Genomic DNA, 14,017 nt, shown 5'->3' with positions numbered 1-14,017 from the left:
TACAAAATGAGGGATGTGGGTCAGATGACTGGAATGACTCCTTCCCACAGTTAACATCTATATAAAAATTCCTCAGTTCTTGTCAAAATACAAATTTCACAACAAAACCTATTTCTCAGTGATAGGTCTAAATTTCAAAGGCTCACCTTCATTTTAAATAGCAAATTTATATTTAAGATGGATAATTTTATGGATTTCTTTATGGGGTCCATTGAATAAGTGAAAAATGATCAAACTGATGTTTTTCTTATTGCAGTCCATAAAAGTCCACTACTTTCTACTATTTATCAGTAAGATTCTCTTGGATTATATTTCCCAAAACTGAATCTTACCAGTAACATTTCTGAAAAAAAAAATTTAACTGGCAGTTACTGCTTCTCATGTTGTTTTTGGAAACTGTTACAAAGCAACATGATAAAAGAAGCCTTGGCACCCCGCACACAGTACAGAACCACAGCCGAGGATCTTTTTAACCAGTAGATGGCACTTCCTAATTGTTAAAGCCAGTGTTGATACTTCAAGAGAACATGGCTCAAACAATGGTGCAAGTTGGGAAATGCCTGAATAAGTAACATGCACATTAGAAACAGAGTGCTGCAAGGCCATGGACCAAGTAATTATTTTTTTGTGGGAGCTGTCCTTTGCACTGTAGGATGTTTAACAGCATCCCTGGCTTCTACCTACTAGATGTCTAAAGTAGCACCCCTTCCACTTTGCCTGCCTCAAGTTGTGACAAAAATATCTCCAGACATTGCTAAATTTCCCATGAGGCAAAACTGCTCCAATTCAGAACCACTGAGAAGTCAAAAGGTATGCAAACAGATTTATAATTATACATGATAAGGATTAAATCTCCTATTGCTGAGTGAAAGCCAGACATAAAAGTGAACATACTATATATATAGTTTCATACAAATAAAGCATGAAAACAGACAAAACCAATTTATGCAGCAGGTGAGAGGAGGAAGAGCCAGTAATGTTCTGTCTTGATCTGGGTGCTGCTTACATAGATGAAAATTTATTGAGCACTTATGATAGGTGCACTTTTTTGCATATATACTTCAATAAATATTTTCCACAATGCTAGGCTATATATGGTATACTGCTTTGTATGAATGAAAACTTTGTAGCCATTTCTCTTTGAATCAACACTTAGTTACATGTTAGCTAAGCAGAGTTCTAAATCAAGGTGTGAAATAAAGTTTATCATCTCCATGTGTTCCTTTTAAAAAGTCACTTAATTGAAAAATACAGAAAAAATCCAATTCACTAATTGATTTGGTAAAAGTTACTTGGTTCTCCTGAGATTGTCTCTATTCCTACAGGCAAAAGCCACACAAATCTATGATGATGCTATGTTTAAAATGCTGTAAAAAGCCACAAATGAGGCATTTCTGTAAAGTATCATAGTTTCTATCTCTTGCTAAAATGGAGAAATATATTTGATTTAGCTGCTGAGGCAAATTTTGTCAAAACAAACTACATTTAAGTATTTATGAGATTCATATTGTAGTATTACCCTTATTCTTCTTTTCCTGTACAGACACTACTTCAAAGTAATACACCTGTACCATAACACTTAACAGGTAATAAAGAAAATTTAAAGCTACAATGAATCTAGAATTCTCAACTGCATTTATTTAAAAACCACATCTTTTAAAAGAACTAAAACTTAAAAATATTGCAATGAAAAAACAGACTGTCATAACCAAATGTGATTTATTTTTAGAGAAAAATAACAGGTTTTTCCAATAAAGGGAAGAAATAACAATATGAGATCATGTCCTGATTACATGTTAATTACCACATCCATGGATGTGATCAACATGTACTCAATGATAATATGAATGAACATTTGAGATTTAAAAATCACAAACCACTTGCCAATGCTGTAAACCCATAAATGTTGAAATAAATACCCAGAAATAAGTAAATTTTAAAAATTTAAGCTTTTGACAGTGTTTATAGATCAACCCAAATGTGATGTACAAATAGTACTGCCAGTAAGCTGACACTGCTGTTAGTTTCCACCTAATTTCTTCATAATATGGCTATCTGGTGTTGCATTAGTGAAGATACTTCCCACAAACACATGGGTACCCCAGAGACTATGACGAATCACTTTACAGCAGCCAAGATCATCCACAGAGAATCCTAAATGTCGATAGCGTTCATCTGTTTCAAAAAGAGTGTTGTTTGTATATGATCCAAAAAACTGGAGGAAATAAAAATCATATTCATTAGCAAGAAAGGCAATGATGTAACAGTTTTTATGCAAACATGAATACGTATCTATTTTAACACCCCAAATATTAAAAAAAATCAAATAAAAAGGGCAGTTTAGGTACTGCATGTGACCAAACACCTCTTCATCTAATACCTGTCCTTCTGGAAATGTGAAACCAATAATCTAGCAAATACACGTTATCTAGAACCAAACATCTAGAATTAAACTAAGTTTTTCATTTCTAGTCTACACTACATGTTACTTTTTGAAAATAAGCTACAAAAAATTTCATTTTTACCTGTAACTGAAAGATACACCCAGAATGTGGGTGACAATAGTGGTTCTTATTTTTTTCAAAGTATAATTTCGGAAAAGTAATTTTTTGGAAGTTAACATTTATAAATATTTAATAACACCCATATTTTAATTCTAAAAGTTTTTCTTCCTTAAGCTATGCTAATTTGTAACTGTCAAACAGTAAACACACTAATTCATTAATATAAATCAAATAGTATTTATTAGAGTAAAAAATAATAAAAAGTGATAGTGGTCCCTCAAAGGTTGTGAATGCAACTGACTCATAGTGGCATTCTCTGGGTAAAATTGTGAGGTTAAAAAAAAAGTCTTAAATCATCTATTTCTACCAAAGTTATAAACAATTTTATACTGTAAATAGTTTTACAATAAAAAACATTCCTACTTCAAATTAATCTGGCTTTCAAAATGTAATTACTCACTGCCAAACCAGATGATGGGTCAATAAAGTCAGCCCAATAGCCTTCAGCTCGAAGAGCGTAGCAAATTTCCTTAGCACCATTAATGAACTGCATTAAAAAAAGACACAAATATGCTGAAGATAGCATCTCTGTGGGTTTTAGTTTTTAACAAATTTTTAAATATCTTTTGCTTCAGAGAATTGGATAAGATTACAGCATAATTTATCATTAGTTGTAGATTTTTACAAGTCCAAAAGATTGATCGTTCATTTAACACTTTTACTTCCTTCAAAAAGTCTAAATTGTGTATTTTTCTTCTAAATTACTTCCTGTTTTATGAAAAATTTCTAATCAGTTCTGTGCTGTTAACTCCCAAATTTGTCATGAATTAGAAAATATAATTGCTATTTTGTATTATAGTGTAAGAAAGGGAAAACAAAATATTCATAATGAAAAGACATGAACTATTCATTCATATGTTAAAAATGTGTGTCTTTCAAAAACACATCTATCCATACTCATGGTCATGATACATGTCATGATACACATTATACCTTTCTGTATTTTTTGTACAGGACATAATTATTACAGACCATGTGTCTGTATATCTTATTTAAAACCTTGGTCTTTCCATTCTCATTTGTAATTCCTATGATGTCTTTATTAGCTTTATCAGACTAAACAGTGAAAAAGTAACAAATATTAGGACCAGATCAGAGTGTTTAAAAAAAGAAAAAAAGGACAAACCATGAATGTTTAAAAACAAGGGCACAGTTCCACTTTTGGCCATTGACAGAATAACAGATGCCAAACGTTATCTGCTATTTGGTGAACACCTGCTAAAAGCTGTAAAACCGACTAAAATGTAAGATACAGCAGTTTTAAATCCTGAATAATAATTAAAACTGTAATCTTGTGGAGAAGGGCAACAAGTCAAGTGATTTCCATATTTGTTCCAGCTCTCTGTCTGGAACACTGTTTGTCACAGGGCAAAGAAGAAGATCCCCAAAGTGATGGTGTCACTAAGCCAAGGAGGTAGAAAGCAAAAGTTCTGGACTGCGGAAGTATCTGGAATTTGTGGGTTAGGGTACTGGAAGAAAGATGCACACTGGGGTTCTCAAGCAGTCCACAGAGCAATTCACCCTGGTTCAGTAGCCAAGGGCAGAACTGTGCACTCACAAGGTGAGATTTCTTGAGGAATCTGTCTCACAGAGAGTGCCAGCTGGGGCCTGAGAGCTCAATGGTGTTATCAGGGTTGTGCAGTCCTAAGTAACGTGGATTTCTGGACAACATAGGATGATCAGACCTTGCTGAGCACATCTGGCATTCAGCTGAGATGCCCAATAGTCTAAGCCTTAGGAAGATGGGCCATATCCTAAAATAAGAGGTTAGCGATTTACAGCCTGAAGGCCAAATCCAGCTGGGTGCCTGTATGTGTTAACAGTTTCATTGGAATATATCCATATCTGTCTATGACTACTTTAACAATACAAGGGTAGACACTATGACCTATAAAGCCTAAAAATTTATTATGTGGCTCTTCACAGAAAGTTTGCTGATCCATGCTATAGAGGAAACTTAAGCTAACTTACCTTCTCCCAGCACTTTCTTGTAAAATAATGAAAAACATTAAATAAAAATTGTATTCTTTAGGTTATTTTCACACTTAATATTTACACATATTACTGCATTTCATTAATCCTATTTCTTAGGAAAACTACTGAATATGGTCTAGAAAAGTAATTAAAAAGTATATCAATTTAATGAACAGATCTGCCATACACAAAACAAGGAGAACAAAACAATACAAACGTTTGTAAAAGTTAAAGAATCCCAAAGTATCATAAAAAGAATCAGTTTAAGTATTTCTCTTTAGATTTCTGCACATCAACAGCAAACACTGACATCTGGTGGAAAAAAACTACAACAGATTTGAACAAGAGAAGTGGGACAGTCAACTATGTGTGGTTCTAAAATAACCACTAATGTATCTAAAACAGAAAAATTTTTTTTTTGTAGAAAATAGCTTTAATCATTATAAAATTAAAAATAATATGGCATTTCAAAGCCCTGAAACTGGTTACAAAAAACTCACAACTATACTGGGGTCAGTATCAAATGAGGCTCAGAATCTTTAACTGATGAGAAATTAGGACCAATAATTCAATGCACATGCGAGTGCTCTCTAGTGACTAAATGACAGTAATGGTAAATGTATATGTTAGATACTGCCTTAATATGTAAATAGAAAATGTCTGAGTTATTGTCTATTTAAATTTCAACTCTCTAAATTCAGATCTCTTTAAAATCAGATAATGTCTTAAGGCCTGCCCTCTCTGTAACTTCCTTGTTAACTAGCATATAACTTGCTCATGATTATTACTACATAAAATTTAATTAGCAAAGCTGTATGTGGGACATTTTAGTATGATGAAGTCATTATCCTAAAACATTCTGTTGAGTATGTGAATTATAATTTACTAATGAAAAGAACCATACATCCAGTCATAAGGAAAACATAAAATAATTCCTAATATCTTACATGAAAATTAGTAAAGGGAATTTTTTCAATTATAGTTAGCTAAGGCGCCTAATGGAGTTAATCTTGACTTGTCACTCGGGCAAAGAAATGTTTTCCTATCTTGTAGAAACTGATATAACCCAACATCAAACTCTTAAGACTTTAAGTTAGCATTTACCATTTTTCAGGTTGGTGAAAATGAAAAGAAACGCTAATATTCTGGGTAAGCTAGCATGACAGGATATATACAAGGAGAATCTTATTTGGTGGGCAAATTGGCACCATCTATCAAAACTTAAATTACCCCCAGATTCAGTAATTCCCTACTTAGGAATCTACCGATTTTATATTTGGGCATACATGTTTATGCACATACTTTTCACTGCCTATAATAGACAAAGTTTTTTAAATTTATAAATTACTAAGGGAATTTTTAAAGTAATTAATTTATAGTTTGCCCATGCAATTTTATGCAGATTTTACATAGTATGAAATCTATGTGTAATGCTATGGAAGGGTGTCAAAACACCTGGTTAAAAGGACAGGAAAAAAATATGGGTCTATAATATGTTATCACTGTACTGTATGTAGTTACTGATTACTCCTTGAAAACTGGAGTAATTTCCACTTTTTATTTGACATGCTTTAAAAACAATTTTTTTTTTAAGGTTTAATTCATTTTTCAGAGACAGAGTGTGAGGCAGGAGGGGGAGAAAGAGAGGGAGACACTGAATCTGAAGCAGGCTTCAGGCTGAGCTGTCAGCACAGAACCTGATACAGGGCTGGAACTCATGGACCGTGAGATCATGACCTGAGCCGAAGTCAGATGCTTAACCAACTGAGCCACCCAGGCGCCCCTTACTTGACATGCTTTAAAGAGAGATACGGATATGAAGAGTTTTACTGTATTTTTCAATTTTCCTAAAACATAAATTTTTAAAAATTGAACTACTGAACAGAATCTAAGTTTTTCAAAGATAACTACAAAAAAGTCATGGCATTTTTATGCTCAGAAAAGATGTAAAAGTCCTTTAGTACTGAAATATATTAGCAGAGAATAAAGGCTAAAAAGACACCCATCACCTTAAAATGTTGGTATTTAAATAAGATTATAAAATTGTCAGCAATTGAGAATTTTTTTTTTTTAATTTTAATGTTTATTTTTTTTGAGAGAGAGACCACACATAAGTTGGGGAGGGGCAGAGAGAGAGGGAAAGAGAAATCCCAAGCAGGCTCCATGCTGTCAGCAGAGAGCCTGACATGGGGCTAGGGCTCATGAACTGTGAGATCATGACCTGACATGAAACCAAGAGTCAAGACACTTAACTGACTGAGCCACCCAGGAGCCCCCAAGAATTACCTTTTCTAAAAGCATTTCTCTTTCATTTTCTACCTCTTCGCTCCAAACAGTCATATCATTCTTGGTTTTCTGTGTTATAGTCAGAATCATTAGTTTGTTGGTGGCTACTTCTGGAAACAGTGACTCAAAATCTATAAATAACAATAAAAATTTCAGGGAGAATTTGTTGTAAGAAGCAGTGTATAAAAGTACTTCTTTAGAAACATGGTGATTAAGTTAAATTATTGTGATACCAAGTTGGATTTATAAATGCACATTATTTTTGGAAAGGATACTGAAATGAAGTTTTAATTAACTTCAGCTCTTGGATGGGCTGAAATATTACTATCAATTCTGAAGAGCAAGTAAAGGTTACTTGTTATTGATCTTACAATTTTCAAAAAAAGTTTATTATTATTTTTCTCAGTATTATGTATTAGCTCAAGAAATTATAGCTGTAATAAAAAGGAGCATAACTTCAGTGAAAAAGTCACTAAAAATTCTATTCTTATCTAATGCCAGCATGAGGTCAGATGTCAGGGGACATTTGGAAGACCTTACCTCAGCCACGTAATCTTTTCTGACCAGACACATTACAGTATTAAGTTACAAAGTATTACAATTCCTATGGAATACATTATTTAACACATTAGAAAATTAGTGACATTGCCTAGTAGTACACATGAGTGTAAAAATGTATAAAAGCACAATATACCTCTTCGCAGCAATTCTGGACATGTTTGGATTGCACACTCTACTTTGGCATTTTCAAAGTAAGTTTCTGCACTGTTGATTTCTTGTTCAACAGGTGCATTATTACCCTAAGAAGAATGAGAAATATAAATAAAATCTGGAGTTCAAATAAAATCTATGGTCTGTTATAAACTTGTCTTTCCTGGAAAGGTTTTAGAAATAATTCTAGTTAACTGGCTGTGGGGTAATGGTGTTATATACCCAAACTTTTCTCTATGATGAATAAAGATTTGAAAATTTAAAAATGAACACATAAATATATTAATATTCTAAGACTTGGTATGAGAAGTTGGCTAAGAAACTAAAATGCCATGACTATGTCTTACAACGTTACCCTGTCTGATACTTTGATATCTACTTGTCCTTTCTTTTGTTCTATAACCTGTAAAACGGGGGAAAATAGCACTAACAAAATAACATGATTAAACATAAATTCTCCTACAGGATGAGGCTTTTATTCATCTGAAATTTACTGGGCACCTACTACACATCAGCTAACAAGAGCAGCCCTACAATGGTTAAAAAGAAAAAAAAAAAAAAAATTCCAGTCTTCACTCTTAGGTATAAAAGAGCTAGTAGAAGAAAATCAGCATGAACAAATAAATGTAATGCAATATGAAAAGTGCTACAGAGTTACAAAGAAAGTCTTTTGGCAGTCTAAATGGGGAAATGCTTTGCTGGGGGAAATCAGGAAAAGGTTGAAATCCTCGTATTTGAGCTACATGTTAATTAATGTGTATTATGTGGTTTGCAAAGAATACTAGGTAAAGCAGGTTAGAAACTGAGGAGGAAAAAATAGTCCAGCAAGAGATAAACAGTGCAAGCATATGCAATGGTTAAAGTGTTTTGTGTTCATTTTCACATTTAATCCTCATAGCAACTTTATGGGCTAGGTATTATTATTATCCCCATCTTACATATAAAGAAACATTTAAGTAGTTTTCTCAAGGTCAAAAAATTAAGTGAAAGAGCAAACACCTGTGAAGCCAAATTTATCCTATCTCCATAGTCCATCTCACTATAATGCCTCTAAGAACTGAGGAGAGATAAGGAGGCCTTGAACTCTGGCTTTATTAGTGAGACTGAAAGGACACAAATAATTAAAAAGCTACATCAGAGATGGAAGCAATGTAATTTTGTCACTCTATATGGAGATATGGGAGAGAGGGGAGCCAAGTTTGGCAGAATTCTTATCTTGGGACAGTGGGAGAATGACTAAGTCACTTATGTTACTGATAACATGGGAGTGAGGACAGGTTTTCAGAGGGGTGGAAAAACCCCTAAGTATTAAACATATAAAATCTAGGGTATTTTAAAGGAATAATGATGTTTGGCAGGCAGACAGAAAAGTGTCAAGAGAGGTCAACTGTCTCCAAATGTTAGGTTACCTGATATAAGCCATAGTAATTGTGAGGGGCTGTTCCTTAATATTATGGCTTCGATCAAACAGCCTGAAACTTTGCAGAAATTCAAAAAATGATGAGGATCAGGAGTTTGGCAGACACTCTGAATCGCATGTAACTTTCCATTTAGGTGAGCAACAATGCAATACCAGTTTGTTTATTGTTTTAATTTTTTTTTTTAAAGTAAGCTCTATGCCAAACATGGGACTTGCGTTCAAAGATGCCCAGATCAAGAGTTGAATGCTTTACCGACTGAGCCAGCCAGTTGCCCCTGCAATACCAGTTTAAAAATGCATTAAAAAAGAAAAAAAAACCTCAGAAGTTGATTTTTCTAAGTCTATCTTTTTTAGTTTACTGTATCTCAAGAATTTCAGAGTTCTCAGGCATTTAAGTTTTAAATGCCTAGGAGTGTAAATCTAGTTGGAATTTGCTCCACAAAAAAATTATTTATAAAAGCAAAAAACAGGGAATCTATATTTCTAGTAATACAGAAATAACTAAATTATATTTGAATAAGCAGTTATTACACAATGTATTTTTGAAGATTTACTTAAGAGATTGTAATCTAATTTTTCTATTTTTGTTTCCTAAGAAAGAGCGAGCAGGGAAGGGGCAGACAGGGAGAGAGAATCTTAAGTAGGCTCCACACTGAGCATGGGGCTTGATCTCATGAACTGAGCTGAAATCAAGAGTCACATGCTCAGCTGACTGAGCCACCCAAGCGACCCCAAAGAGACTGTAATCTAAAGTAAAATTATATAGCCAACATTATGTATAGAACAGTGCCAAGTTTTTAAAAACTATATATGTTGTTTCTGAGAATGTTGGAATTAAGTAGGTATTTTTAAAACTTTTTCAATTCAAGTAACATGCTCACAGTTGTCAGAAATTAATATAGTGTTAATAATTAGAAAAACAGAATAAAGGATATTAACAATTTACCTGAAATTCATTCACATATTGTGCCATCACAAACTCGTGTCTTTCACTTGATAAAGGTTCTGCTAGAACATCAGGTAAAGTTTTATGAACCTGGCTTTTCTTCTGTGACACAGTCCCATTGAGGTGACAATCAAAACCTATGTTCCCAGGAAGCTGGAATCTCTGATCCTGAGGTCCAAATGGGCCCATAGTTTCATCAGGCCATACTGTTCGAGAGCCTGAAGAGGAACAACAAAATGAATCCATTTTCTCAAGTGCATTGGTGGACTGAAAGAATACTCTTCTTCCAATTAGGTATTTTTTATAAAACCGATAGATCTTTGGAATTTGCTTTCCTGTGTGAATATAAATTAGTTTTGTGTTGTTTTCAGCTCATAGGCAAGTCAATTCTAAGGAGAAGGATTTAATAAAGTACAGTAATCCATACTATGTAATACCTAATAGTCAATAAAAAGAATATAGTAAATCTTGGAAGGAGTCCGGGAAGACAGCAGAGGAGGATCCTAAGCTCACCCCCTAACACAGAAACACCTAGGTTAACAGCCATATCAGTGCAGCTAAACCAGGAAATAAGCCAAACACTGGCAGAATAGACTACACAATTAATCATAAGAAAAGGCCAATCAGGGTAGAAGGGGCACAGACGCAGCTGGAAACCATACTACTCTGAGAGACTAACCCCAAAGAGGAGAGACAAACACAGAGAAGGAACAGACCCCATACCAGACATGGGGGACCCACACTAAGAAGACAAGTCCCCATAACATCTGGCTTTGAAACTCAGTGGGGCTTAACTTTAAGAGTTTTTATAGTTAGTGGGTTTAGCTCTGGGAGAGCCAGAGGGTGATAAGAAACTGAGTTCCCACCCTTAAATAGAGAATGTAACAAACAATCCCACTTAGAGGCAGCATAGAACCAGCAGTTTGAAAAGTGCCTGAGGTACACATGAAGGAGATTTTTTTTTAAAACTAATCTCAACCTGTACTGAAGTGTTGGAAAAACAAGGATCTGTAGGAAACTTCTCTGAGAACACAAGAGCTGGCAGGTGCAATTCCTTTCACTCCCACTGCAGCCTAGATACCCAGACATTTGTAGGAACCAATGTAAACACTCTCCACATAGCCTGCTAACACCGAGTGCTCACCCCTGCATTGATTTAATCCATTCAACCAGCTCCACTGGGCAAGAGTGCCTGCAACACAGCTCTGGCAAGGTCTCTCATCCTGTAAGCAGCCCTGACAGTGACCATCATCACTCCAAGGTGATTCTTGCCATGGCGAGTGGAGAAGATGACTACACACACTAGTCTGACAGACATTTCATCTGTTGGTCACACCAACCAAAAGAGCCTCTCAAACAAAACAAAGTACCCTGCACTTCTGTGCAGCCCCTGCAAATGGGCTGAAAGTAGGCATCTGGACTGATCACTGATGCTGCCAACTACAAGCCCTTTCCTGCCCCAAACAGGCTCTGAACTGGACAGGGACCAAACCCTGCCCACACAAGCAAAATGGACATTTGCAGCCAAATGGATTGAAGGCAAATGCAGCTGAGCCACAAGAGTATGGTACACCAAACCCACATAAAAGACAACCTTAAAATGCCCAGTTCTGGAGAAGAGGGGGCATTGTGCTACAAGGCACCACAAGATCTCTTCTTCATAAGGCCATTACTTTCAAGATCAAGAGAGATGTATCTTACTTTCCAAATATATAGGAACAAACACAGAAATGAAGAAACAGAGGAATATGTCCCAAATGAAAGAACAGGATGATACCAAGCAAAGAACTAAATGAAACGGAGATAAAAAATATGCCTGCTAAAGATTTCAAATGCTCATAAATATACTTACTGGATTCGAGAAAAGAGTGTGGCATCTCATTGAGACCTTCAACAAAGAGACAGAAAATATAAAAAGAACCAGTCAGAGATTGACTCTACAACTGAAATAAAAAATACACTATGGGGAATGAATAGCATTGTTGAGGAGGAAGAAGAATGGATCAGTGACTGGAAAGACAAGGTAATAGCAACCACACTGAACAGGAGATAAAAAAAAAAATTAAAAAAATGAAGAAACTTTGGGAACTCAATGACACCATCAAGTATAATAACAGTTGTATTAACAGAGATCCTGGAAGGAGAAGAGAAAAGGGAATGGAAAATTTATTTGAAGAAATAATGGCTTAAAATTTCACAAGTGTGGGGAAGAAAACAGAAATTTAGATCCAGCAGCATAGAGAACACCCCTAGCAAAATCAACCAAAGGAGGTCCACAACATCACATATAGTAATTAAAATGGAAAAAGGAGTGATAAAGAGAATTTTTAAACCTCCAAAGAAAATAGTTACATACAAGGGAAATCTCATAAGGATATCAGCTGATTTCCAAGCAGAAACACTGCAGGCCAGAAAGGAATGGCATGATATTTAAAGGGAATTCTCTGAGTGGAAAGAAAAGGCCATAACACAGAATAAGAAAATTAGGAAAAAATCTTACAGGTAAATACAAACAATAAAAGTAGTAGATTAATCACTTACAAAACCAGTATGGAGGTTAAAACACAAAAGTAGTATCAATTATATCTATAAAAATCAGTCACTAAAATCAGAAATAAAAATATGTCAAGTATGACATCACATACATAAAATGTGGGGGTAGGTAAAAACTTCATGCTTTTAGAATGGGTTCAAACATAAGTGACTGTCAATTTAATGTAGATTGCTGTACATATAAGATGTTCTATGTGAACCTAATGGTAACCACAAATCAAACACCTATAATAGATGCGCAAAAAATAAAGAAATCCAAGCATATCACTAAAGAAAGCCAAAAACCATAAGAGCGAAAGAGAAGGCAACAGAGAACTACAAAAACAACCAAAACCAATTAACAAAATGGTAATAAGTACATACTAATAATTACTTTGAATGTAAATGGACTAAATGTTCCAATCAAAACAGTAAGATGGGTGAGTGAATGGATGAAAGAGCAAGATCCACCTAAATGCTGTGTGAAAAGACTCACTAAAGACACAGGCAGATTGAAAGTGAAGGGGTGGAAAAACATTACCATGCAAATGGAAGTGAAAAGAAAGCTGGGGAAGCAATAGTGCTTTCAGAAAAAAAATAGACTTTAAAAGAAAGACTGTAAAGAGACAAAGAAGGGTACTATAAAGGGAAGAGTCCAATAAGAGGATGTAACAACTGTAAATATTTTTGCAGCCAACATGAAAGCACCTACATACATAAAACAAGTATTAACAAAAAGAAGGTGATAGCAAAACATTAATAGAAGACTTCTCCACTTACATCAATGGATAGATCATCCAGAAAAATCACCAAAGAACTAATGGCTTTGAGTGACACACTGGGCCAGATGGACCTAACCTACATTCAGAACATCCAATCAAAAATAACAGAATACACATTCTTTTCAGATGCACATGGAATATTCTCAAAAGATGTTACATTACAAAACAAGTCTAAGTTCAAAATCACTGAAATCACATAATGCATCTTTTCTCATTGCAACACTGAAACTACAAATCAAGGTTAAAAAAAAAATTGGAAAGAATACAAATACATGGAAGCTAAATAAAATGCTACTACACAATGAATATGTCAACCAAGAAATCAAAGAAGAAATAAATACATGCAAACAAATAAAAATGAAAACACAATGGTCCAAAATCTTGAGATTCCTCAAAAACCTGTTCTAAGAGGGAAGAAGATACAGCAATACAGGCCCACCTAAAGAAGCAAGGAAAATCTCAAACAGCCTAACCATACACCTAATGAAGCTAGAAAAAGGAGAGCAAACAAAGCCAAAGAAAGGAAATAATGTAGAGCAAAAATACATAAAATGAAGACTAAAAAAACAATACATCAATGAAACCAGGAGCTGGTTCTTTGAAAAGAACAACAAAACTGATAAACCTTCAGTCAGACTCATTAAAGAAAGAAGACTCAAATAAAATCAGAAATGAAGGAGAAATAATGACACCACAGAAACACTATGGATTATAAGAGAGTATTAGGAAAAATAATATGCCAACAATTTGGACAACCTACAAGAAACGAATAATTCTTTTTTTTTTTTTTTTTAATTTTTTT

The 14,017-nt window shown here is 34.5% G+C and overlaps 1 protein-coding gene across 4 annotated transcripts in view; it reads right to left on the bottom strand.

The window, feature by feature from the left end:
* Positions 1-1,687: 1,687 nt before the first annotated feature.
* MMADHC (metabolism of cobalamin associated D) overlaps positions 1,688-14,017 on the bottom strand; it is a 37,435-nt gene continuing 25,105 nt past the window's right edge. For 3 of the 4 annotated variants that reach the window (XM_047083293.1, XM_047083294.1, XM_047083295.1), the window contains exons 4-9: positions 11,754-11,789; positions 9,902-10,119; positions 7,519-7,624; positions 6,825-6,955; positions 2,965-3,051; positions 1,688-2,215 (exon numbers count right to left, since the gene is read on the bottom strand). In XM_047083293.1, the coding sequence (XP_046939249.1) occupies positions 2,021-2,215; positions 2,965-3,051; positions 6,825-6,955; positions 7,519-7,624; positions 9,902-10,119; positions 11,754-11,789 (773 nt within the window). In that variant the 3' untranslated portion in view covers positions 1,688-2,020. The remainder of the gene's footprint in view (positions 2,216-2,964; positions 3,052-6,824; positions 6,956-7,518; positions 7,625-9,901; positions 10,120-11,753; positions 11,790-14,017) is intronic. The other variant, XM_047083296.1, reaches the window with a different exon arrangement.

This window comes from Lynx rufus, unplaced genomic scaffold (assembly GCF_022079265.1).
Source record: "Lynx rufus isolate CCGP_SWC_20201006 ecotype Redwood Valley unplaced genomic scaffold, mLynRuf1.p SCAF_2, whole genome shotgun sequence".
Taxonomy (NCBI): Eukaryota; Metazoa; Chordata; class Mammalia; order Carnivora; family Felidae; genus Lynx; species Lynx rufus.
The sequence above is the reverse complement of the archived record's forward strand: the minus strand, read 5'-3'. Positions and strand labels throughout refer to the sequence as shown.